The sequence below is a fragment of the Pogona vitticeps genome, chromosome 1 (genome assembly GCF_051106095.1).
Source record: "Pogona vitticeps strain Pit_001003342236 chromosome 1, PviZW2.1, whole genome shotgun sequence".
Lineage (NCBI taxonomy): Eukaryota > Metazoa > Chordata > Lepidosauria > Squamata > Agamidae > Pogona > Pogona vitticeps.
Genome location: NC_135783.1, coordinates 14,161,252 through 14,188,183, shown reverse-complemented (window position 1 = coordinate 14,188,183; position 26,932 = coordinate 14,161,252). Strand labels below are relative to the sequence as shown.

Genomic DNA, 26,932 nt, shown 5'->3' with positions numbered 1-26,932 from the left:
CAATACACCCACAACAAAAACACACTGATCACCATAATCACCCATCTCCTGAAAAGGACAAAAGCTGATCTCACAGCCATAAATACTCAATTCCCAAACAAACTGCATTAGAGCACAGAGTGCTGCTCCTGTCCTCTGAAGATGCTGGCCACAGAGACTGGCGAAACATTAGGAAGAACCTTCAGAACACAGCCAAAGAGCCCGAAATACCCACAACAACCGTTATTTAAAACTCTTTTTTAAAAGAAATCTATGCATCTTTGCTGTTTGATCAATTGATCTGGATGGATATTGCTCAGCTGTGCTTTGAAAACAGCCACTGGAAAAACTACCCTGCAGGGAACCATCAGTAGTTACCATCTTGTCTCTAATATTCTCTTCCTTTTGACACCAGTGGTCTTATCTCAAATGTTTTGTGTGGCTAGAACAAAACTTATTATTTGACAGCCAGAGTAAGTGAAAACAATCCTTGGCAATGAAATGCAGGATTGGGAGGTGGATTTGGTTTGGTTAACAAATTAGTGTCACTGGAGACCAAGGTCAAGAACATCCACAATCTAGTATTCCTGATTACTTTGTATGTGTGTGAAATCTGGACAGTGAAGATATTTGGACATTTTGGAGGTCACTCATTCATATGGTCTCCATTGTCAGAGGCAACTTGACAGCATGTAACAACAAGAACGGAATTGAGTCATTTCCCTATGCCCTGGAAAACAGTTCAGCTCCAACACATCCCACTTAAACAATAAAGGTGGCCGATGGATGGGTTGTCCATTTCCATTTACTTAAAGAGGGGCAAAACAACCAAGGTGTGGGTGCCCAAATCCATACCGTGCCGGTCCTTACAGCCACAATAAAGAAGGGTTTGGACTTTGGAGATAGCAGCATTCTAGGGCTAAATCCAATTAAACCCAGCTACATTGTATTGAAAATATTTGATTTATGTCATTGTTGACTAGTAAATCCTATTCATTTCAATGAGATTATTTTAGTTAGGACTAAGGTGGAGATTTAGCCCCAAACAAATATGTTCTGTGATCATAAGCATTATCTAAAATGAAGATTTAGGAAAGCCACTTGCCCTCCACTTACATTTTTTCTCTCCCACAATTGCTGTACATTATTATGAGCAGCAGGTAGTTTGGGAACTGGCATTTGCAAAACTGGGGGGGGGGGGGACCCTTACTGTATGAGTCTGAAATCAAAACATTTCTAAATATCTGCTTTGCAACTTAATTTTGAAAAACTAGGTTCTAATAATATAAAGCAAATACACAGAAGAGATTTCTTAATATGTTTATTACCTTTGTAGGAGTCCTAATAGAAGGTGGGGATTCAAACTGTCCATATATGTGGGAGATTACATCATCAGCAAATTGCAATGCATTCAACAGGAACAAGAAAGCTGTAATCTTGTGCAAGTTTCATTTTAGCCTTGGCATCATTAGAGTTTCCACAAAGAACTCTACTTGCCTAAGGCTGTAAGTAAGCAAGATCTAATAAAAATAATCAAATATATTCCTTACTCTAGTCACTAGTGCTGAAGTTAAGCATATTACATTACATTTTTCCCATCACTGGGAAATATGTGGGAAACCCTAAAGCTCGCATCATCATCGTTTATTTAAAAAAAGGGGTGGTTATTTTTTTTCCTCAGTCTGATACAAATGAACTTGCAAGTTTTCAATTTTTGGACCAGCCTTTTGGATTTGAAGGCCATTACAGAAACACCCAAAGCTTTTAAATCCACAGCTCTTGAATGTAGAGAAGAAACCATGACTTTAAAATATTGGATTCATGGATATATCCATAATGCATGTTGGTTCCTTGCTTCAGGGTTTAATATTAAGATACAATCAGAGAGTGCCATTGAAAGTCAAAGATGTAATTCTGAAAGAGAACCACCACATAATTTTGAATTCTGCCAGGCAGAATTTTCTTGCTTTGCAGGGTTGACACTTCTGGCACTATGAAAATCAGGTGATTTTTCACTTGCTAAGAAATATGGAAAACCCAGCTGTTGTTAGAACAGAGACCCCTGGGCCCTGAAAAGGGATACAGAGGAGGTGGGAGCCAGTATGGCAGCTCCCATCCAACTTCTCTTGAATGCTAGGGATGCTGGAAGATCTACAATTTTTCTGCGCTGTCTGTGAAGGGGCGGTGCCTCATCTGATGGAGTGGAATTTTTATTATGAAAGTTTGCCTTCTGCTTGAATATTTTAGAAGTTCAATAAAGGTACCAGCCTACTCTTGCATTTGTGTAATCCTAAGAACCACACAGTCTTTTCCTAATTCTTTCTGTGCTGATGCATAGTAAACTTGTTATACAGTAGGCCCTCAATTTACGAACGGCCCTAGCTGCAAACATTTCGGGTTACGAACCCAATCTCACAGGAAACTATAGACCCTAGTTGTGAACATGGAATTGAGTTACAAACCAAAAAAGGGGGGGGGAGGGAAAAAAAGAAAAAATCTGCCCCTAGTGGTAAGAACAGATTAAGCAGCTTTGCATTAGTTCCTATGGGAACTAATGAATCGACTTGCGAACCGCCCCTCAACTAAAGAACCAAAAACAGCCGGAACGGATTAAATGGTTTTCAATGCATTCCTATAAGAAAATTGGTTTCGACTTACAAACTTTTCAGGTTACAAACGGACTTCCGAAACGGATTAAGTTCGCAAGTCGAGGGCCCACTGTATGTGGATCCCCATTTTTTTAATTAAAGCACCATTCCTATTGAACCATTGGTGGGGTGTCTTTAACAAGTACTACTTCTTCAGCACTGCCAGAGGTCATACAGATTGGATATGTAGTAAAATCAACCAGAGATAGCAGGTTGCATCCATCTTGAATAATTCTATTACTGATGTTTAAGTTTATATTTTTATATCGTTATTGTATGTGTTGGAAGCTGCCCAGAGTAGTCAGTTGACTAGATGGGTGGGGTACAAATGCAATAAATAAATGAATAAATGAATGAATAAATGAATAAATGAATAAATGAATGAATGAATGAATGAATGAATAAATAAATAAATAAATAAATAAATAAATAAATAAATAAATAAATAAATAAATAAATAAATAAATAAATTAGTTGGACATTTTTCCTGCCAGCACAGTTGGCTGGGATATATGAGAGATGCTACTGGGTGGTTGCTCTCTCGTCTACATCGGGTATGCGAACTTCTGGAACCCTATCCCTAATCACCTTCTGTCTTTGCCCCTTAGACCTGTAAGTATGTAGCAATTCATTCTAGCTCATTATTTTCATGGAATTTAACAATGTTTTCCCTGATTTCATTTCCCTTTCATGTTCTTTTCTTGTTATTTTACTGTATATTGCCTTGTACGCTATTATACAGTCATGTGAAAAAGAAAGCACACCCTCTTTGAATCCTGTGGTTTTACATATCAGGATATAATAAATAAAAAACCATCGGGTCCTTAGCAGGTCTGAAAAAATTAGGTCAATACAACCTCAGATGAACAACAACACATGACATATTGCAACATGTCGTGATTTATTTTACAAAATAAAGCCAAATTGGAGAAGGCATGTGTGAAAAACTAAGTACACCCTTATTGCTTCCCTAGGAATTCAAAGGCTCAGTAGCAGCCAGGTGCTGCTAATCAAATGACTTTTTAGTAATTGATCATCAGTAAGTGTGACCACTTCTATAAAAGCTGTATTTTTAGCAGTTTGCTGATCTGGAGCATTCAGGTTTGTGTTAACACTATGCCAAGGAAGAAATACATCAGTAATGATTATAGAGAAGCAATTGTTGCTGCCCATCAATCTGGGATTGGTTAGAAGGCTATTTCCAAACAATTTAAAGTCCATCATTCTACAGTGAGAAAGATTATTCACAAGTGGAAAACGTTCAAGACAGCTGCCAATCTTCCCAGGAGTAGACATCCAACATACGGTATTCATCCCAAGGTCAGACCATGCACAATGCTCAGAGAAATTCCAAAAATCCAAGTTACATCTTAGACTCTACAGGTCACAGTTATCATGTTAAATATTAAATTTCATGACAGTACAATTATAAAAAGCAAACCTACAACAGAATGACTGAAAACAAAAAGAAACAAGGTTTTGCAATGGCCCAGTCAAAGTTCAGATTTCAACCCGGCCAAAGTACTGCGGTGGGACCTTAAGAGAGTCCTGCATAAACAAATGCCCAAAAACCTCAATGAAGTCAAGCAACGTTGTAAAGAAGAGTGGGCCAAAATTCCTCCACAACAATGTGAGAGACTGACAAAGTCATACAGAAAATAATTATTTCAATTTATTGCTGCTACAGGTGGTTCCACAAGTTATTGAATCATAAGATGTAATTAGTTTTTCACACATGGCTTCTCCCTTTTGGCTTTATTTTTGTAAAATAAATCATGACACAATGTAATATGTCATGTGTTGTTCATCTGAGGTTGTTCTGACCTAATTTTCAGATCTGCTAAGGACCAGATGATTTTTATTATGTCCTGATAAGTAAAACCATAGAATTCAAAGAGGGTGTACTTTCTTTTTCACATGACTGTATAGTATATGCACATACATTACTGTATATGAATTATTCTGAGCTCAGATGTTGCTTGTAAAATGACAGTGTCAACTCTAAAGAGGTATTTTGGAGGGCAATGAGCTTTCATTGAAAAACACAACACCTAGGAAAATTACAAAATGTTGACATAAAAGACCATTTGCTCATTATCCCATTACTTTCTGGGAAATTACAGTATTTTGGACATGTGTGCCATTTTTGCCTTTTCAAAATTTTTCATTAGAAATCTACACCTGGACATTCATTTCCACGCTCCTACCAATCTGTCCCACAAGGCCATACAACTGAACTAATCCACAGCTTTTAAAACTATTCTTTGTTCCTTTAAAATTTATTTTATCTCTCTCTTTTTTTCCATAGACGCCTGGCAGTGCATGTTAACAAGCCTGGAACCCTCTCGGAAATAAAAGCACTAATATAAGTGCAAAGAAGATATCTATGTGTCCTGCCATTGCTTCCACTCAGCATCTTATAGAGCCGGATGTGCCTAAAGACACATTCTGTGAAATATGACCATTTCACAGAAACGATGAATGTACATGATAAAAAGTTTTGAATGCCTATGATTAATCTAAGTGCCATAAAAGTGAAGACACAAAGTTTACATAGTAAAAAGCACACCCACATTTTACATCTCTTTCTATACCCAATGAAATTTGATTGTAATTTGCTCCCAGGTCACTTCCTAGAATATTAATGCAAGTTACCAAAGAGCTTGCATGGCTTACAAAAAAGAATTTTTAAGAGAAAGAAAAGGCGGAAGAGTTTTAAATAAGAATCAAAGTAGAAGTTTTGGACTTTCAAACTCCCAATAAAAAAACTATATAAAAATAATATGGGAAAAATTAGATGACGTCATTCATAAAATCATAGAATAATGGAGTTGTAAGGGGACTGTAAGGCCATTGAGTTCACCCCCTGCACAATGCAGAATTCCAGATCAAAGCAAATTTGACAGATGGTTTTCCAATTTCCTCTCGAACACCTTTGGGGTTGGAGCAATCACCACCACTCTTATCAAGTTTAAAACTTCCCTTCAGCAACGCTAACCTTAGCAGGTGGCTTATGAATATAGTACTAGTAATCATTAACACAGCAAATTTCTTCCCATCCAATGATATTCCAAGCTGTATCAAAAATGGAAAGTTTCTATGTCCCAAGGAGTCTTCTGAAAGGGAACGGCAAAAGATCTCCCTTTCAGACAAAAATTAATGGTCCATTTAACAGAGTGATTCTTTCTGATTTGTACCTCCAGGGGTTGCTTCTGCACTGACTTTTCTGTCCTATGTCACAGAACATACTGGGAGCATAAGCTTTGCTCTTTGAACTGAACCTGCAGTCTAGCGCACTGATAGGCAGATCATTGACTCTGTGATCCACCTGCCAATTCCCAAAGAATCAGCTAGGACCTTTTAACCATTTCTGCAAAAGACCAAGGAAGACTACAGTGGACCCTTGACTTATAGACGGCTTGACTTACTGACTTTTTGAGTTACAGACTTCTCTGGCCACAAAATTTAGGTTTGACTTGCAGACTGAGATTTGACTTACAGACCAGAAAAAAACCAAAATGGAATAAAAATGGCCTGTTACGGGATTAATAGGTTTTCAATGCACTGTAGGTCAATGGAGACTTGACCTACAGACTTTTTGACTTGAGAACCGCCTTCCAATACAGATTAAGTTCTCAAGTCAAGACCCCACTGTAGTCTGTTTCTCCAAGCCACTTAATCAATAGCATGTATTCAGATCCATTTAAACAAATTAGCTATGCCTTAAGCAATAGCAGATCGGATCAAATCAGATCAAGTTTAATATGGTCATAGGCCAATATCCAAACATACAAAAAATGTAGAAAAAACAGTAAAACTCATATATAAAAACATATACAAAGTTAAAAAAACAGTAAAACACACATATAAAAACATGTACTAAGTTAAACGCATCCTAACAAAGTAATACATTATGCTACCTTAGTCTCCCTTTCAGGTTCCCACTAATAAATAAAATCAAGTAATTTTTAAAACTTTCCTTTCATGGATTTTAACAGCAGCTACAAGAAATTTCACCACTTTGTACCAGATAATCTATATTGCGTCCAGACAGCAATAAAAGTGTGTAAAAAGCCTCAGAGTGCCCAGGGAGTAATTTTAGATGAGGTTCAATAAAATTCCTCTGAATATCAACATAATAAGGACGGGACAGGAGAAAATGCGTACAGTAACTGTTTCTATTACACAGAAATTACAAGAGCATCTACGTTGACAGTATGGAATTTTCTTATACTTCCTTTCTAGTACCGCCGTTGGTAATGCATTTAGTCAAGCAAGGATAAAGGCTCTACGATATTTGGGTATTAACAGTGAGTAATGGTAGTTAGCTGGTTTAAAAGCCAGTAGCACTTTGTCCAAAGAAATAATATTTGATATTGTTCCCAAATCATTTTGCCCCTCCACCTCCATGATGCATTGTTTAAGAGGTTGGTTTGCAGCATCATATCCCAAATATACTATACTGCCCTCCAAAAATCCATAAGATCTAAGCTTGGCTAGTAGAACGTCCTTCCAATTTGACTTATAATTCTCCTGTAACATTAGAGAGGTCAAACCTCTTGGGAAGAAAATTAGTTTCAACCAGAAGCTAAAGATATTTAGCCAAATCTTTGTTTCAACTTTCAGGAATCGTACCTCTAGCTGTAGAGCTACATTAGGAACCCCACGTTCTACCTGCACAATCGTTAAGCAATAGCAAGCATTGTTTCCATATTCAAAACACATGGGTGTAACAAACAGATGTGGACTAAATAATAATGGTTGCTTTTGCAACATTCCTATTTATGTCCACTATTGGATACGTGGCGAAATTTGCAATGTAGCACGTTATTCGTAATATTTTCTACCCAAACATTCAAAATGTTTTGCATTCTTACTTTAGTCTGAATTAAGCTAGTATTATTTATGGCTAATTTGATCAACAGAATCATTTGGATTGCTCCTGAATAGAAAGATACTCTACAACAAAAACATTGTCACCCATTTTCCAGCTATACTCCAATTTGAGGGTCTAATAAGGTCAAAAGCAGGTTAAGCAGGTCAAATCACTACTTATATATACACACACATTTTAAGTTTATCGTTTCTAGCAGACACTCAGTCTGATGTGGTTCTTCAAAGACTCTGCCTAAGTTCAGCCAATACTAGGCTGTTCTCAACACATCTTGTCTTCCTTCAAAGCTTTTACTATCTGTCAGTTCAGCTTTATAAAATGATACTTCTCTCTTGCTCCTCAGTGGTTCCATATTGGCTAAAAGCCCACCTGTCCTCAGGTAATCCAGTTTGCTATGAGATCTGCAACAAAAGGCTGCAGTATATCTTCCCTCCTACCAGGAGTTTTCCTATTCAGTGTTTCTGCCTGGATGTTATAAGATGTAAGGAGTTAAGGTGGGGCAGAAATATAACATTCTGTGTATCTTTCTTCATGAGCTGCTTTTTAGATTTCTTTTCTCCATTTCATTTCCCCCCCCTTTCCCCTAAAAATTTTCTTCTTCCAATACTTCCACAAGCTTTATGGGTCCTCTGATATCCCCATATCCTGTGCCTGTTTCTCAGCTGCTGCCCAGATTGAATAATCTGTAGGCATTTACCACCCGGATGTCTTACTAGAAAGATTAATGATATGGTAATGCATACTTCTCAGAACGGCATCTATAAAAGAAGAGGCAGAGGGACTTCTTTGTATGAAGAAGGCCCAAGGTTCTTCTGTTACAGGTGCTTGAGAGACAGTGACAAGATAAGCCTCTGCTAGTACAGCTACTTGGAAAGGAGTTGCTGTCCAGACAGGTTAGACAACACAATTTTATAACCCATCCTAAGGCTGCTTCACAAGGATCCATTCCCTTTCCTGTAGTCAGAAATATTGCAGCAGGACTGTAATTAGGGCAGGTCAACTGGGGTTTTGTCCATGAGCATCAAAGATAAAGTGCAGGTTCCTCGTTCTAACACTATAGGACAAAACGGTGGTAGACCAGACCTACAAGACAGGCATTTGATATGTCTATGTCTCAGTGTCAGTCAATCCCCCAGTAGACCAGGCCTCTGGTGAGGAGCAAAGGAAAGGTGATCAGTATAGCAGGCCTTGATGAGGCAGCAGAGGGGATGTTTACTCAGGAGGACTCAGTACAGGAATCCTTCATCCAGAGGACCTGATCTAGACCTTTGTTACTGGGCACATCTGTCTGGTTGCGCAAGGCCTCTGGGCTAGACAGCACAGAAAGTAAGCTTATCAATAAATGCATGTACTATGCTAATCATACATATTTAAAAATAGAAATATATGTGTGCATATATGCATGTATGTGTATAAAACACACTTTTGATTTGAAGGTGGATTGGTAGTGGCTCTAATACTGGTGCTGATTCCCTTAAAGACGCTGGTGTTCAGTGGCTGTAATCTCATGTTATATTATTTTCATATCATGAATTACAAAACTGATTTAGGGGCACATTTTGTGCTGCTTGCCCCAGGTGCCAAAATTGGTAGTTACAGCTCTGTACTGCAGGTACAGAACTTCCTCAGAAAGATTACTGCTGTAGTGGCAGTCAGTGTAGGTGAAAGAATGAGGCAAGTATAAAGATTTGCTATACATATTGTATATTTTACAGACCTAAATGTATGTACAGGTAGAAAATATTCCGAAAGAATATCACTAGACCAAACCATCAAATGACCAAATAAATAAATAAATAAATAAAAATTTTTAAAAGGGGAAAAAACGCTTTGAATGCCCATGTTTTGTGGTCTATATGTTTTATATCACAGGAAGTGATAAACTACTACTGTGAGAAAAAACACAAAGTGAATGGTTGATTCATCTAATTGGGGGCGGTGGCTGATCTTGTTGGAGTTGTGTTTGCAACCTTGTATGCTGACTGTAGTTTCTCTGATGGGGAGCGACTTTACTGGAGTGGAGTGACTGTCTATCTATCCAGCACTAACCAATCAATCCTTACAGCCTTTGAATTTATAGAGAGTCCCGCCTCTCTACTAAATGTCCTTTCCCTTTCTTTCCTGGGTTGGTGGTAGTTGGTTGTTTACTGTTTATTTCTTCAGTTGTTTGCTAATATGAGTAAAGTAAAGAAAGCAGTATATACAAGTCTTGTTATTTCAAGCAAATGTAAGTAAATAAATGTGTTTGGGTTTTTTAAAAATTCTCAAAATGTCTCAAAATGAGTTACTGAGATTTTAAGTGCCAGTTAATGAGAAACTTTGGACTCTTGGAAACTTGCAGCTATTCTCTTCTGTGGGTCTTTGTATTCTACGGTGTAGCAAAAAAGACTTTTACTGTACCAGAAATTCGAAGCTCTGCAACAGATCTGTGGGGTGGTCTGTCTTTTTTCCAAATTCAACAAACTAGAGCAATATTTTCATGATCCTAATATCTCTTTCCTGGTTAGTAACTATCATGCATCCCATTCCTATCATGGCCTAGTCAACCAGAGCAGGCACAGTGCCTTCTAAACTAGAGATCTACAACAGTCATAAAATCAGTAATAGAAGAACTAATGTTAGCAAAGGGAAGTTGGCTTGTAGCATTTGCTCTAAGCTAGCAACCAGCCATTGTTCTTCTAATCAGTCATGAACTCATTACATTGCCTTAGGCAAGCCTCTATATCATTTGTCTTTCCACAGTAATAGAAATTATTACTTCCTCCTGGAAGTATTAGGTATATTCCTTGTAGCTGACTATGTGACAATAGCATGTTTTGCGTATTATTTTTTTATTCCATCAGTTCTTAAATTGTTAAACCCTTAATTAAAATCAGAATTGAAGATGTGGTTCGGCAGCAGGATATGCCAGTTCTTCAGACGTCTTTATTTTTCCCTCGGTTACGTATTTTTTTTGAAGCTGAGGACATGTGATGGGAAGTTATTTCTATGAGCTGACAAGCTGTAAATTGCAAAGAGTATTTATAGTACCCTGGTTCCCAGCAATGCCTGCTATGGTCCTTTAAGGCAGATAAACTAAAATCTCCTATGTACAGAAACGCTGTATTTGTGGTATACAAATAGACCTAGAAGTAAAGGACCAAGCCCATTACTTATTCTATTGCCCCCTGTGTTCCTATTTCAATAGAAAGATTTTTATCTGACTGGCTAGATGGAACAGTATTTGGACCACAGAGTCAAAATACGTTTTCTGTTTAACAACCATGGGGAGCCTAGTATATGTGAAATTACTGTATTTGCAGAGGTGGCCACAAAGATGATTTTTACAAAACTGAACACTTTGAAGTTAGAGATTCTGCTCCAGAATCCTGTGCCTTGTGACTATCAATAAGCTGGCATTTCTTTTCTGTTTAATGCTTTTAAAGTTATGTTTGGTAATATACATTCTACCTACAGTCCTATGCAACATCAATTAAGCAAACACTTGAAGGTATAAGTAAGTGATGTTAACCTGGGGGGGTTGGGTTTTTTTCCAAGCATATAGATAAATTTGTATTAATTGAAATGTTTCAGTATATTTGAAGCCCAAGGTGCCATTTCAAGTTGCTAAGTGGCAGAGTTCCATAACCAGCACACTGAGGTGCAGTCAATATAGTCTGAAGTTAGCAAGTAGGGAATGGTCCAGCAGACAGATTTGCATGGTGTGAAGCAAGAAGATCCTTCCCTCAGAGGGCTACAAAGAGCACACCTAGGGGTATCTAGTTTTAAAGCTCTTCACTCAAACAGGTCAGCTGCAATGTGCCCATCTCTTGACACACTGTAGACAAGGAAGTCTTAAGGGGATAAAACAAAATTCTATTCCAACTCCTACAAAAGCTGGGTATTGTCAAGCAGCAGGTCCATTCTATCTGTTACAATTTGCAATATTTAAAGATGGCTGCATTGTTGGTGATTTTTTAAAAAAACAAAACTCCTGCTCAGTGATTTGTAATAGAATGATCAGCACCTAAGGTGTGTTTTTACCCATTATCCAGTCCCACTCAGAAAGAAAGATCATACAAGAAACACATATCCAGAATTATAAAAGGCCATGTAAATTAGCAGCCAGAAATACCTTCTGACTGGTTTGTGCTCAGTAGCATCCAGTACAATATATACATTTTTCGCTCCATAAGACGCACCTTTCCATAAGACGCACCAATTTTTTAGGAGAAGAAAACAGGAAAATATATTTATTTATTTATTTATTTACAATATTTTTTAGCCGCACCATTGCCAGTGGCTTCTGTTTTCTTTGCTCCATGAGACGCACAGACTTTCTACCCCTGTTTTGTGGGGGAAAGTGTATCTTATGGTGCGAAAAATACGGTACATTGTAAATGATGATGATGATAATGACATCATGATGATTAAAATTATGATGATTGACTCATGCTTCATCCAGGCCAAAACACACTTGTGAAGAAACTGAGAAATTAGGAAAACATGGAAGCCATTTTGGAAAATTCAGCACCTGGGGACTTCTGGCTGGGAATGTAAGAGGCAGTTTTTGCCAAATGGACAGAAAGGAGTAACACCTTCAGTTTATCTTTAGGGAGTGTGGCCTCCAAGACCAAGTCAGCTTGTTCCCTGGTACTTCACTAATTGGAAAATGACTTCAGATGTGTGAAGAGGGAGGGGATAAAGTGTTCTTGTCTTCATGAACATTCAAGAGAACTCAAAACCTGATTGGCAGACCATCTGGAAGATCCAGAATGTGATGTTTAATGTATAAAATCAAGTTGAGAACTTACTTTAGTTGGCTTAGATTACCTCTCAGGGTATGCTATGGTCAATTGCTGTCCTGTTATACTGTGTCTGGAAGGGTGCACTCTGTGTATGCTTCAGAACTATGGTCATGTTACACTAAGGTATTACTTAGATTAGATTAGTTATTTTATAGTGTGAATTGCTTCACCTTCAGCTTTTGCCTCAACTTCTACTTTTGCTCCACATATTTTTCGAAACCATTTAGAACTTTTGCCTTGTTGTCTTTTCGCTACCTTTAATAAAGTATAAAAATATCTCCAATCATTTAGTACAAATCTTTCTATCAGAAGACTTCTACTAAAACCATGTTCTGTCTTGACCAGTTACCAGGAGTGTTAGTATTTTTGTTGGTGTGGCGCCATTCTGTCTTGCAAGGTGGGTGTAGCAAATCTTTGGGATTTTTTTTAACTTCCTGGAAGCACTGCCAGTCTGGGTGTGTTAGGAGGCACCAGGGCCAGGCCGGTTCCATAGTCACCACCACATTTGAATCTCCTGGGCTCCACCACTCCAGGATAAATGGGGTAGTGTGGCTGAGTGGCTAGCGAGGAACTCCCTGAATCTGGCATTCCCTGACAACACTGTATTCCCATATTCAGTCAGTCACTGTGTTTTATTGGCTGCTGGGCAGACACAAGTACAGTACCTGTTTTCTACAGAGACTCTGTTCCACTTAAAAAGAAACAGCTCCAGAAATTAAACTACAATAGGCTGTAGCTGCTATGATGCTTAATCTTAATGAGGACAACAGGTTGTACATGTCCCTCTCCTGTTTTATTTTTGCTTCCGCTAATTAGTCACAAGAAATGTAACCTAATCACAGAGTAATTCAAACCTTTGATTAATCAATACAAAGAGCTACTCGTCTCTGTTATGCAAGCCACCTTATTTGAAATGGGTTTCATTAACAGATAGAAAGCAAGAGCTTGGAGAAATAGCTCTCCATAATGGATGGCATGTTCCTTTTTATCTGAAGGAAATTCTGAGCAACCTTAATATTGCGCATTTCAAACAGTGCATTGTCCCCTGAGATCAGCTTTTATCAAGGATGGGGTACTCTTGGCTCTCTAGATGTTTTGGACTTTGTAACTAGCTGTACAATGATAAAGGATTATGGAGATGCAGCCTAGAACATCTGGAGGGCCAAAGGCAACCTTACCATGGCCTATATAAGTCAGTTTTGAAAAATATGCTTGCAATTACATTAATTAAAGGCTACAAACCTGTACAAACTTGCCTTTACAATCAATGCAACTTGATTCTGAGCAAATGTAATCAGAATACAGGTTTACAGTTAATAGCTAACTAGTTCCAAAGATATATATTTCTGACAAAAAAATATGGGTTTTATGCATATCTAGCATGAACAAGGGAGGTGCTTTTATGTTTCCTATGTAGTGAAGCTTGCTTTCCTCGCCTTGTTTTCTACAGGCTTGTATTACCTGCATTAATGTTGCTGATGAATCTACCTATTACTGTAATCTGAACATAGATAGTGTTGTATAAGTAAATTATTAATTGACTAAATTTATCTCTTAACTACTCTTGCAAATCAGAACAAGTTGGAACAGGGGTTCCTACATTCATTTAAACACTTCTTTTAAGGTCTCCAGCCATTTTTAGATAAAGAATTCGCCAAGAAGACCATTTAAAAAAAAGCCATTTTCTGAAGAAACAGGAGATGTACACTTTATTATCTCCTCAGATGTTTCAACACCACTGGTGAATATATGCAATGAAAAGGCTTGAATGTGTTTAATTAATGGTAGAAAGATGAGAGATAAAGAGCCAATAAATTAAAAGCTGTGTGCTGAATGACTAACAATCAAAGTCCTGGACAAGGGAAGAGAGGAAGTTTACATAATAAAAAGCACATGGACAAATTATATCTCTTTTCTACAGCCAGTGAAATTTGATTAAAAGAGATAAAGGGAAATTACTCAGCCATTACTGACATGTGCCCATTCAGTTAAACCTTCATCTGGCCTCTGTTGGATCTATTTTAAATGCTGAATAATTTCTCTTTCTCTTTTACTGCTTCCTTTGATTTATATATGTGTACAGAAATGCATATTCTCTCTTCTCAAATACTGTCATTTGTAACAATTCTGCCTTTTGTTTCCTGTCTAACAGAATACCACAGAAATATTTTTGATAGTGATAAAGCTAGAAAAGCAGCTACAAACATTAAAAAAGAGAGAGATGTGTCTACAAATAAAATTCCTGTTTTTAAGAAGGATGGGCACTGACCACAATGAAGATGACAATAACTCCTTCTTGTATCAACAAACAGGGACATCACATTTTTTTTGCCTTCTGGCTCCCATAGTCCCCACAAAATGATCTTTGGAAATACCAAAATAATTTTAAATATTGTATCAGTTGACTAGCTCCATAAATCCACAGCACTTCATATTTCTTGCTCATTAAAGACAAATCCATCACTGATGTGACTTTGAACAACCTGATAATATTAATAATGAACTGACCCCCTACAGAGGAATAATAAACTCAGTTTCTCTGTTTTTCTGATACAAAGAATACATCCATTCATCTCTTATCCTGTTCTTCTAGACAGTGATAGAAATGGCAGCATTCAAATCTGCAACCTTTTAAATGAAAATATCTGCACTTAAGAATTATTTCATACCACCTGAAACTAAACTAATACTTTTGCAACTTGAGTTGTGAATTTGCAAACTCACCCCAAGTTATACCGTTCCTTGTGGGTGGTTAAAACACACATACACAAAACAGCTATCCTTTCACCACTTTATCTTGTTACAATCCCTTCCATACCTCCAAAGTTTTGCTCATCGAAAAATTCACCTTCCTTAATGATCATTCTTTTCATTTCCCCACTACCACCATGACCTTCAATGTTGTTTTAAAAGTAATTTTTTAATTACATCATTCAAAGGGATGGGGGGGGGGAGAACAAATATTGAACGAAGGTCCAGGTATGAGATGGATGAGGGGATAAAGCACAGCTGAGAGAGATTCACTCGTACAGAGGAAAAGCCATGCAATCTCCAACTTCTGAGTATCCCTTCCCCTGAGGGAGAGGCTGGCATAGCAAGGGTGTAGCAGGTTCTTACCTTCGCTGCAGTCCTTCCCACGGAAACCAGTTTGGGAGCAGTCGCACACGGCTTGGTCATTTAGCACAGAGCAGACGCCACCGTTCAGGCAAACGTCATCTCTGGCACACAGGTGACTCTGTTCATCATCCAGCCGCACTTCTTGACTCTCCACAGGTGAGGACTGTGTGTAGTTGACCCTTACGTCAGTTATCCATCCTTTGAAGGGTTCCCGGTCCTTCACCGAGGAGAGTGTTACTTTTAACGTAGGTGAGCGCAGCTCGGGAGGCAACCCTCCTAGAAAAAGACCACTGAAGACCGTCATGTCCCGCCGCTTCGATTTCACTTCCACCCACTTCGCCTCAGACTGATCAATTAATAGTGTCGTGTTCTTAAAATTGCGCCGGATGACGACGGTGTGCCACAGGTTGTCGTTGATGGCCATATCGGATAGCAAGACGGCAGGTTCGGCGCAGAAGATGGAGAAGCTCAGCTGAAGCCGCCCGCCTTGGGTCAGAATTAGCTCCAAGAAATCACAGAAACCCTCGTCATCGAAGTAAAGGACCAAGCCACTGGAACTGCGGGTCTTCATGTTGAAGCTCATCTCGCTCTCGCAGCAGGCATTCCATTTAGGGAAACGAGTCCACTGGCCTTCTGCTCCTGGGAACTCAAGGCCACTGCCAAGCTCAGCCCAGCATCCAAGGAGGAGTGCCATCCAAAGCAGGAGGCAACCTCCCCGCCTGAGGAGCACTGGCCCCATTCTCCGTGGGGTGGGGTGGGGGAGAGGGGGGAGAGGAGGGGGGAGTGGCGGTGGGGGGGTTGAAGCAGACAGGGTAAAATCTTTCTAGGAACCACTCACACTAGATGAAGAACCGTCGTTTCCCCCCTGGGTGTACGGTGGAGGAAGAAGGGAGCTGCCTCCCCAGAAGGAGAGGCCGGGTGCGTCCAATTAAGATGCAAATTCTTTCTCGTCTCAAAAGAAAAAAATTAAAATAAAATGAAGAAGGTATTTCAAGCCACAAGCCAATGTTCAGCTTTGCTTGAGCTGTACAAAGTCTTTAGAAAATAAAAGGCACAATGGATCTTTATTCAGTCATTTGCTCATCTTCTGAAAGAGAAGTCTAAGGGTGACTCAGCAGATACGCTACCATTGAAAGCCTGTGTCGCCAGGCTGAAAAGAAGATGGGGATGGGACGGAAGTGAATGGATGAGGTTAAGTCCACCACCATCAACAAAAAAAGTCTTCTCTGAAGATCCACAATCCCAAAGCGATTTCGTCAATATCGTAGCATACATAGAGGAGTCAGTATCCAAGTGGAAGTCATATTATCCAACTGCTGTATTTTCCCAGGATTTTTTCCCCTCACTTTTCACTGCAAATAGCAATTGCCAGACTCCAATCCTGTTTTTCTATAACCAGACCATGGACTGCCATGAAACAGACCCAGAAACAGACCCTTTGCCTCTTTCCCAACGGAGATGAAATCCAGAAGCTGTCATACAGCTCAGAAGCTACTTGCTATGCAAAGCTTCACAGCTCCTGTTTTGTTTTCCTTCTGCAAGGCCAAACTAAGAAGATTGTGCCGTTTGATTGTTGAGAAGGGTTTTTTTGTGGTTGGTTTGCTCTTGTTGCTTTTGCAGTGTGTTCTTTTTACAATGAAATAAAATCTGTAAGGATTTAAAACAAACAAGTGGAAATTACATTCACAATCTTGAGGACGGCATGGCTACACAATAAACAAAGCTGTAAAAGAGAGTAAAGTTAACCTCAGCAGTAAATATAACCAGAGGCAAACTTAGGTTCCCCTGCTGCAATGGAACTAAACCTACATACTTAATGGCCTGTGCTGAAAAGCATCTTGTGACAGACCTTAATCTACTAGTGACTGCTTACAGCAATATTCTGATGGCACCAAAATTCACTGAATAAGAACAGAGGAATCTTTAAAAGTGTTAATTGCTATTTGGGTATTCTCAGACATAGTTCATGGTAAAAATCAATGTACACCTGCTGTCCTTTCTTACATGTTTATATACCCTGGTTGTTTTCTTCCCTTCTGTATTTTGAAAATCTGGGGAAGTAGACAGAATCTCAGCAATGGCAAGCACATAAAAAGACCTATTCGTTTTCCGTGGTAGAACAAGCATTGCATGTTTTTATACATATATTGCTACTTTATTGCAAAGATTAAAAAAAGTTAATTTAGCTAAATTGCTGGTACCCCACAAATTGAGGCTCAATGAATCTCAGCTACTCTGTGACAAACAATTGTGGGTTTTTTCCCATATCTTTCCAAAGTCCCACTTCTAGCTTAGTTTCTGTGTTTGCCTGTGATGCAGCGAAAGCAGTTTGCATGTTTTAAGACACAATTTTCCTCCCACTGCTGAGATGCTCCCAGATGCATCTTTAACTTAATGGGTAATACATATTTGCTGATCTTTTTTCCAATGATGCAAGTAGATCCACCAGCATCTTACCACTGCTCTAGCTGTCATCCACTAAAATTCAGGCACAGGCAAGACCAAATGGAAAGGAGCCTGAATGTAGCAAAAGTGCCCCAGACCCTACCTGGGTGACCAAATGTCATATTGTTTCCTCAGATGTAAGAGTGAGCAATCCCACTCTTATGTCTGAGGAAGTGGGCTTGTCCATGAAAGCTCACATTAAAATATACCAGTTAGCCTTTAAAGGGCCACTCATATTTTGCACTGTACTGTAACATGAAACATCTTAATCTCAACAATCCGTTTTAAACTATCAACTTGCCATTCTACTGTAGCTACCAATGTTACATCTACAAAGGTCAAAACTGCAAGAGAAGCTTGGTATTGAGCACTGATTTGTGCAATGCAATATCTTGTAATTCTTGATTTATATTTTGGAAGACCGTGGGAAAAATACAGCAATTTAACCAACATAAATATTTTGCCATCAGTTTGTGAGGGATTTCCTACAGTTCTGCCTTCTGCCTTCATGATGACATTTGCATATCCCCAACATCTGGGGCCCAAACCACCAGAACACAATTTTGCTTTATTTTGCTTTTTTTATTTGATTCCCTTGTGCATTCTGTGCAGTTTCTAGGGAACAGAGAAGGAAACAGATAATGGTGCTGGCATTTTGGAATTTTAAGGGACTTGGTCCATTTATAATTGTTTTGGGGTGTAAGAAGATGCCTCCCACTGAGCCAGTGTGATAGTTGGCCATCTAGGTCAGTATTGTCTACATGGGGAGAGGAACTTTAACCATAAAAGTGCCAGCCATACCTACATATCTGGCCTTAACCCACCTGTGTCTCCTGTGGCCTGACCAGCAAAAGTAAAAAAAAAAAAAAAAAAAAAAAAAAAAAAAAAAAAAAAAAAAAAAAGCAAGACAAAAAAAAAAAACCCAGCAATATTGCATTAAAAGATGCAATCAATTTGTAAATGGATTGCAGGACCACCATCTGACACAATAAAACACCATTTTAAAAAATTATTAGTTGAAATCCAATCACTTTCGATTTTGTTTTTCTAACTTTCATTTTGGGGCAATTTGAGAATCCATATACCCTTTGGAACACCCCAGAAGCAGAAAATTGATCCTGAGACCCAACAAAATAGCCCATCCAGTGTGACAGCAGCTCTTCACAGTCTCAGGAAGGGTCAAACCTGGTGATACCAGACTTTGTACCTGGGATTTTTTGCAAGCAAAGAATACCCTCTGCCACAAAGCTAATTGGGGCATTTGGTAAAAGTCAGACCCATCCCGAGTGCAGTGTATCATTTTGGAATTCCTAAGGCTTAGCATGGGCTGTGTTTGAAGAGTAGCAAAGGATTCTCCTTGCTGCACCTTCAAACTAAAATGCTGCAGGAATAAAATTGCAAATCCGTGATGGAGCAACCAAGCTTCCAGACCTTTTACCTAAAGTACACCTTTAAATTAAATGGTGTGAGTAAGACAGAAGAAGAGGCTCTAAAGAGTGGCTTTTGAATGCCCTAAACAAACAATGTTAAATTAAAGTAGTGTATATTTCCAATTCCTGAATGCATTTGAGAACCCATTCACAATGGTCATAACTACCCACCCTCAACACTTCACAGAAGAAAATAGGAATATGCTATATATATAGCCACCATGATATCCATTGACCAAGGTGCTGTCCTGCAATAGTTCAAGACCCAGGTTTGCCAGTTCAGCTAAAGGTATGTGAGAAAACCATGAAGTCTCTGGCAATGTGCTGTCATGATGCAAATTACACTCCAAGCAGCTGCAGCATGAAAAAAACAGGGGGCTGTGCAATGGGCAGTACTTTCAATGCTCATGCACATCGCAAACTGGCATATTTATGTGTCATAGATAAGTACAGGTAACCAGCATCTATAGTCCACTTTGGTTATTATACTGCAGGAGACCTGGGGGATGCCTAAATGCTTAAGAACGAAAACTGGATTTCTCATGGATAAAGTAAAACTAGAGATCATTTCTAGTATTGCTGAGTCTGTCGATACAGTGTTCAGACCTATGGAATCCTATGGGGCTCAAGAGTATGCTTCCATGGAGCTAATTAACTATAGAAGCAAGCACACACAATAATTGTTTAGCTTGCAAATTCTATGAGCTCTAAGCAGCTTAGCCAATGGCAAGGGATGATGGGGCCTGCAGTTTAATCATATGATGGAACCCCCATTCCTCACCAGCGCTATACATTTGAATGGAGAGAGAGAGAGAGAGAGAGAGAGAGAGAAAGCGGGAGGATGTGCTTCTTACAGCTTCAAGCGGCCCTTGGGGAAAGTTTTATTTCCATCCTGGACACAAGATCACCAAAATGCTGTATCAATTATAGTGGCTAACAAAAATATGAAGGTCTAAAGGCAAAATGGTCCTATTTCCAATTTCTTCAGCAGATGAAGAAGTGGGAAGCCAAAATATTTCAACACTTCAGCGTTTCTATTATTTGGTTGCTCTTAGGCTCCTGTGGAGTTAGGGTGACCCTAGGATCCCTATCTTGAAAAGACATGGGCAGCTCTTGCAAACTCAAGGCTGGGGTTCCTAAACTGAGCCTATCCATCTCATCTTCCTCTTTCCCTACTATCCTCCACTTCTCCCAGCGTTGCCTTCTGGTGAGTCTTCCAATTCCCAGGATATGTCCACAGCAGGATTCCTTAACTGCAGGCCGCCTGCTAATTCCTTCCATCCCTCTCTTTCTTTTTTTTCCTGCTCCCTCCCTCTCTCTTTCTCCACTTCTCCCTCAGCAAGGCGACCCCACCGCCGAGAGCGGCTACGGGGCAAAGGAGCAGCAACAGCAAGCCCTCTTCCTCAGGGGTCCGTCGGGGCGAAGGCGCCAAAAGCCGCCTTGAGGCGCCGAGGTGAAAGGCGAGGCGAGGCTGGGCGACTTGGCGCCTAAGGGAGGGGGCCCGGAGCCACCTCTCCGCCCCACCCTGCCTTCTCTCCCCATCCCGCCAGCAGTCCTTCAGGCACCTACGGGGGTGGGAAGGTTTCTGGGAGGCGACCGAATTTATGGCACCTGCATTGAGCGGGCGCCCGCTGGCTGCTTCCCTCGCTCGCACGCACCCCCCCCACATCCCTCTCCTTGTCAGTCTCTTTCTCGCGCGCCCACCGCCAGCTGCTCTCAGCCTGGCTTCCCGCCGCCTCCGCCGCCTCCCGCGCTTTTTTCCCCTCGCCCCACGACGTGCGGAGCGCGCAGAGGCGCCCAGCCGTCGTTCCCTTCCCGACCCACCCACCGACCCTCACGCCCCCCCCGCCGCCGCCGACACGGGCTCCGCTCCCCACAGCCCCGCGCGGTCGCGGCCGCCGCCTCCCCGTTCCTTTGTTGCTACCTGAAAACCTTGGGAAAGCAGAGCGGGGAGGGCGGCGCGGTTTGGCGGAGGGGAGCGCGCGGCGCGCGGGCGCCTCTCTCTCTCTCTCTCTCTCTCTCTCTCTCTCTCTCTCTCTCTCTCTCTCTCTCTCTCTCTCTCTCTCTCTCTCTCTCTCTGTATGTGTGTGTGTGGGGGGGGAGTGGGGTGGGGGGGGTCCTGAAGAGTCGCGTGGGAAACAGGCTGGCGAGCTGAGGGGCGGGGAAGGGAGAGCTTGAACCCCGAAAGGCTGGCAGGCGGGACTCCCCGCCTCATCGACTCTCTCCTGATGGGGGAGGAAGCGGTGACTCGAAAGAGACTCGTCGGAACCGAAAGTCCGGTTTCCGACGACACCGCCTCTGAAGTCCTCCACCACCACCACCACCACTCAGCCTCGCATGCTGGAGGGGGATTCTGGGGTTTGTAGTCCAAAAGGAACGGTCCCAAACTCTGGGGAGAGGAGCCTGTCTCGAACACGCGGCTGCTGTCGCGTCTCTGGCTGGGCGGGAGCTGTCCAAGGTCTGGCTCTCAGGGCGCTCCGTCCCTCCCTCTCTCCCTCTCTCTCTCTCTCTCTCTCTCTATCTATCTATCTATCTCTCTCTCTCTCTCTCTCTCTCTCTCTCTGCCGGGCCTCCTCCCTCCTCTCTGGCCTGCCTGCAGCCTGCCAACGGGCGGAGTCGAGCGTGCTTGCTTGCTGTGTGCAGGCTTCCGCATGCTAAACATGTGCTCTCCCATCACCCCTCGCCGGTACTTCGGGGTGTGCTGGGAGGAGACGCCAAGACACCGAGGGATCCTTATTTTTCACTGTCATCATGCTCTGGCCCTCTCTCCACCCCCACCCCCCAAATGCCAGGGCCACATGCTCACCCGCTCTGCCTTGCATCAAGCCAAACCACAAGGCCACCTAGCAATAGTTATCATCTCCCTTGAGATGCAGGAACTCTCCAGGGTGTAGGGAAATGGGGTTGGGTTGGAGGGCTCCCAGCTCTTCAGCAAGAGACCCATTGAAATGGAGAGGCCGAGCCTCAGAGGCAAGTGCCCTGCCTGGAAAAACCTATGCCCAGTCATTCGTCTCTGAGCCCTTCCTGAGAAGGGAGGTATGCCAGAGGGGGGGGGGGACATTTTGCTAAAGGAAATGGGGAGACAGGGGTGGAGAGAAAATGGACCTGTGAAAATGGCCCAACAAATTGTTAATGAAATGACAGAAAGGGGCTAGTCCAGTGAGAGGGGATGATTCTGAATACTGGAGGGTGAAGGCTAATATGAGAGAGTGAGAAAGATTACTAACTGGGATTTTGTTTATATATGGACAGGCAGTAGGATAAAGACAATCTGTAAGGGGCTGGTTTCAGGAAGGGGTTACTTTATGCAAGATGTTGTGTGTAAGGGGAACAATCTGTGTTCATGCATTTTGCATGGCAGAGAAAACAGTGGGAAGGGGCATCTTAGTTTTGTGTGCTAGAACTCCAGAATGAGAAGCCTGTCAGTGCGTGTCACATGTGCCATATCTCACACAGCGCAAAAGCATCCTCTGGGTTAAGAAGTGCTTAGTCTCCAAGAGTGTGGTAGTGCCCAGGCGTGCCAAAGTGTTTCAGGGAAGACAGAATGGATGTGTGGGAAAAAAACAGGCAGAGGAGAGAGATCACTGTGGGTGTGAGGTGGTGATCATGGTATTTTGAGACAGGTGTGTATGAGTTAAATGGAAATTGTGTTTGTCCATGTTGCTCTGTGTGTGAATGCATGCTTGTGTACGCATGCATGTGTGCATCAGGAAGGACTGTGCGGGAAGTGATGTGGTGTTGGTTAGGCAAACCACAAGGCAGGGAGATGTGAGTGTGTGTGGCAAAAGTGAGAGAGGGATGATGTTGCAAACAGTGCATGCGCATAGAATATTACACTGGTGTATCCTCATTAAATGTGCAACTAATCACAGCAGATGCCGTGATGGATGTCTGCGAGACAGAAGGTTTGAGGGTCACTGTGTCTGAAAATGTGACAGTGAAATAGATTTGCGTTAACTTGTGACACTAGGAATGCACTTAGTGCGTAGGAAAGGGGGGTGCATGCAAGCAGGAGGAGAATGTACATATTCTGTGCTTTGTGGTTTAAGAAGGAAAAAATAACAGAGAGAAAGCACCACACAGACAATTTTCAAGTGAAGACAAGGGCTGATGTTGAGGCCAGTGTGAAAAGCAAAACAAAAAAAATCTTACACCTGCTAGCATATGTAAGTGCATAAAAGAGAACATAAATCTGCCAGAGATCTTTATAGTATATTTGAGAAAGTTGCTGGAGTTGCAGACATCCAGTTTATGGCTTTGAGGGAAGTCCCTGTTGTTTTGTGTCTGTGTATTGTGTGCCCCTCCTTAAGAAGAGCTTTAAGGGTGGTGGTGGAAATGGATGCACAACCCCAAAATGGGAAGCAAAACAGGAGATTGTTAGATGTCACCATATAAATTAGAGGAGACTCCAAGGTCCCTATAATGTGGATGTAAAAAGGAGCTAGGGGTACCTCTTCTGGGAGAAAACAACACGTCTCTCCTCTTAAGGGGTTTGTGACTGGCTTGAGATTCAAGGCTCATAACCAGGAATCGTGGAGACTATGCAAGTTGGGAGGAAATGTGGCTATTTAGCCTGCCCAGCAAAAAATTGGGAACTTGGGAAGGGGCTGCTTATTTGAAAACAGAAGCTTGCATGTGCACACACAAAGAGATAGACAAACACAGAGACATAATACAAGTCAGAAATGAATTGCAGAACAGTCCCTACAAGTGTCAGCTGAGAGAAGCCACAGAACTAAGGGGATCCCTCTTTCAAGATCCTTTCTGGAAGATCCTGATGACCATTTCTTTTCTGTCTCACTCTCTCTGTGCTGCCCCCCCATCTCATGCATATATACATATCACAACACAACAACATCACCCAGTAATAATAATAATAATAATAATAATAATAATAATAATAATAATAATAATAATAATAATAATAATAATAATAATAATAATAATAATAATAATAATAATAATAATAATAATAATAATGTATAATGGCTGATACAGATAAACAGCACTAAGTATCTAATCATTTGCAAAACAAGTGAAGCAGATGGATTGTAGAAGATGGACTGCTGATTTAACATGCATGCTTTAAATAGGCTCCCAGATTTTTAGTTGTTGTTTTAATTAAACCTCATTTTTCTTTAATAAGATGAGGACACTATATTCTACCATTCACCCATGAATGTAATGACCTCCCTGAAAATGATTTGTCAATAATAATAATAATAATAATAATAATAATAATAATAATAATAATAATAATAATAATAATAATAATAATAATAATAATAATAGATTCATACATTGTTCACAGGTGCCTCAATCAAGCTATTAAATAAGTGTGGGGGAAGTGGGGGAGAAGGAAAGGAGAAGAAAATAAGGCAACAACTAGTCGGAGAATAAATCCTTAATAAACAGCAAGTCATTTTGACACCTATACTGTACAGTCTTGGTAGCATTCTGCTCTTATAAGTGTCCTCACAGATTCCCTCCAGCAGTGGGAAAGACCTGGAGAGTGAACGAATTAAAGGATGAAATAAAAAGGGAAATTGGAAAGGGACAGAGGAGCCTACCCACCCACCCCAAAAAAACAGCCTTTGCTGCAGCCTAAAGGCTGAGTTCTATCATGGAAAAGCAAATTCTTAAGACCACCATTATTTTATCTCTTCATCTCTCTATCTATCTATGGATAGTTAGAACCGCTCCCCCATTCTCATTTCTTCCTCCTTCATTATTTGGAGACTTAATTCCTTAATCTTTGCTTTTTCCGGGAAGGGGGGGGTGGACGTGGATTTCGGCTGTAGCTGCCCCTGCCGTTTCAGCTCCTTCCCCCCCCCCCAGGGAATCTGCAGTTCCATTTCAGTTTTGAGTTCTGCCTGTCTTAGGATCCCTTCCGAAATAAGGTACAGTATCCATAAGGACCAGAGCAGTTTCTTCTCCGACACATGAAACAGGCAAGGGGGAGAGGAGCAAGGGCGACTTCCCCCCCTCCCATCCTCTCTCTCCCTCTCTGTCTTTTTAACAGATCCCAATTAAAACGTCCCAAAAATGCTAACCTATGCTCAAGCACTAAGCTCTCCACCTTCCGAGCCTCCCGCCCGCCCCGCACCCTTTGGACATTCTGATTTGTAATGCCCCCTATTTTGCCAGCCGTAGGAAAGGAGAGAGGAGGAGGGAGGGGGGGGAAAGGGGGAAATTCAATACGATCGGGCGTTTTTTGCGCCCCTCTTGAGTCTCTCTAAAACGCCAGGCAAGATTCCTCCCCATCTTCTTTCCTCCCCCCCCTCCCACCTCCCCAAATTGGAAATAAATCACCACAGACCGCCTTTAACTTCCTCACCACAGCCTTCGCCACCATCACCTCAGGTCCTCGCGTTTGCCATCCTCTCCCTACCTCTCCAAAACGCTGAACGAAAAAAAAAAAAAAAAACACAAAACACACACACAAGCCGGGGGGTGGAGGGTGGAAAAAAGCCAGCAGCCAACCCTTCTTGGGCATCCTTGAGACCCCAGCCCTCCTTAGACGGGTATTTTCCATCCTCGCCAACCTCCCATCTCTCCTCTTCTCCGCCCTCCCGCACCATCGCCACCAACACCTGTCCCCTCCCTAAATCTGGCTATTTACCTGCACGGATTTCCTCTCTCTCTCTTCCTCTCTCTCTCTCTCTCTCTCTCCTCTTTCCCCTCCTTGTCTCCTGCAATGAGATCGGATCTGGAAGCTCGCCGTTGAGTCCAAAGCGATTTCTTCCCCCCCTTTAGGTTCTTTGGATCAGGCAGGAAAAGGAGGAAGAAGACGGCGACGAGGAGGAGGATGAAGAAGAAGAAGAAGAAAGAAGAGGGAGGGAGGGGGGAGATGGTGCCATCCGTTGCCTTTTCAGCAGCGTCAGGCTCCGGCTTCTCTCTATCTCTCCGAGAGTAAGGGAGGAGAGAGAGCAAGGGAGAGAAAAGGAGGGCTAGGGGAGGCCCACGTGACGCCCTGGATGCTGTCTGTCTGCAAGAGGAGGGAGGAGCCGCCGTCCTCTGCTGCAGCATCGTGGACAGCAACCTCTCCCTCCTACACGGCAGCCTCCATCTCTCTCCATCACATCCCCGTCTGGAGCACCCAGCGCGCCCGCGGCAGAGCCGGAGGAGGACCAGAGATCTCCGTTTGGAGAGGGCGGGCAGGCGGGGTGGGGTGGGGTGGGGGGCGCGGTCGTGCGGGCAGAATGAAAGGGGGAAAAAAAGAGGATCAAATAAAAGACTATTCTGGGGCGCCCGGGAAAAACAATGTCCTTATCTCTTTTTTTTTCTCTGTTTCTCTCCTTTCGCAGCCAATTTGGACCATCTCGTCCACGCCGGTGACGTGGGTCTCCTTCCAATCACGCCCCCTTCTCTTCCTCCCCCCACCCACCCTCCTCCTCCTCTGGGATCAGGATCTCGGCGCGCTGCAGGTGTGGAAAGAAAAAAATGGATGATTCCCCCCCCCCTCGCGGATCTTTTTCCTCGCGATGGAAAGGGAGAGGAGAAAAATCGGCAAGGGACATTCCCCCCCACCCAACACCCACCTTTTTTTTTTTTTGAGACCGGCCGTCATACCACACACACACACACACACACACACACGGCACGCACGCACAGCCGCCTGGCTGTCGTCGC

At 41.9% G+C, this 26,932-nt stretch overlaps 1 protein-coding gene across 50 annotated transcripts in view; it reads right to left on the bottom strand.

Moving 5' to 3' along the window:
• The window catches only part of NRXN1 (neurexin 1), a 1,165,889-nt gene extending 1,139,455 nt beyond the window's left edge, over window positions 1-26,434 (bottom strand). For 48 of the 50 annotated variants that reach the window (XM_078382536.1, XM_078382566.1, XM_078382658.1 and 45 more), the window contains exons 1-2: window positions 25,923-26,434; window positions 15,426-17,072 (exon numbers count right to left, since the gene is read on the bottom strand). In XM_078382536.1, the coding sequence (XP_078238662.1) occupies window positions 15,426-16,164 (739 nt within the window). In that variant the 5' untranslated portion in view covers window positions 16,165-17,072; window positions 25,923-26,434. Of the gene's footprint in view, window positions 1-15,425; window positions 17,073-25,619; window positions 25,897-25,922 lie in introns of those variants that run through there. The other 2 variants (XM_078382543.1, XM_078382553.1) reach the window with 2 other exon arrangements.
• Window positions 26,435-26,932: the final 498 nt, after the last annotated feature.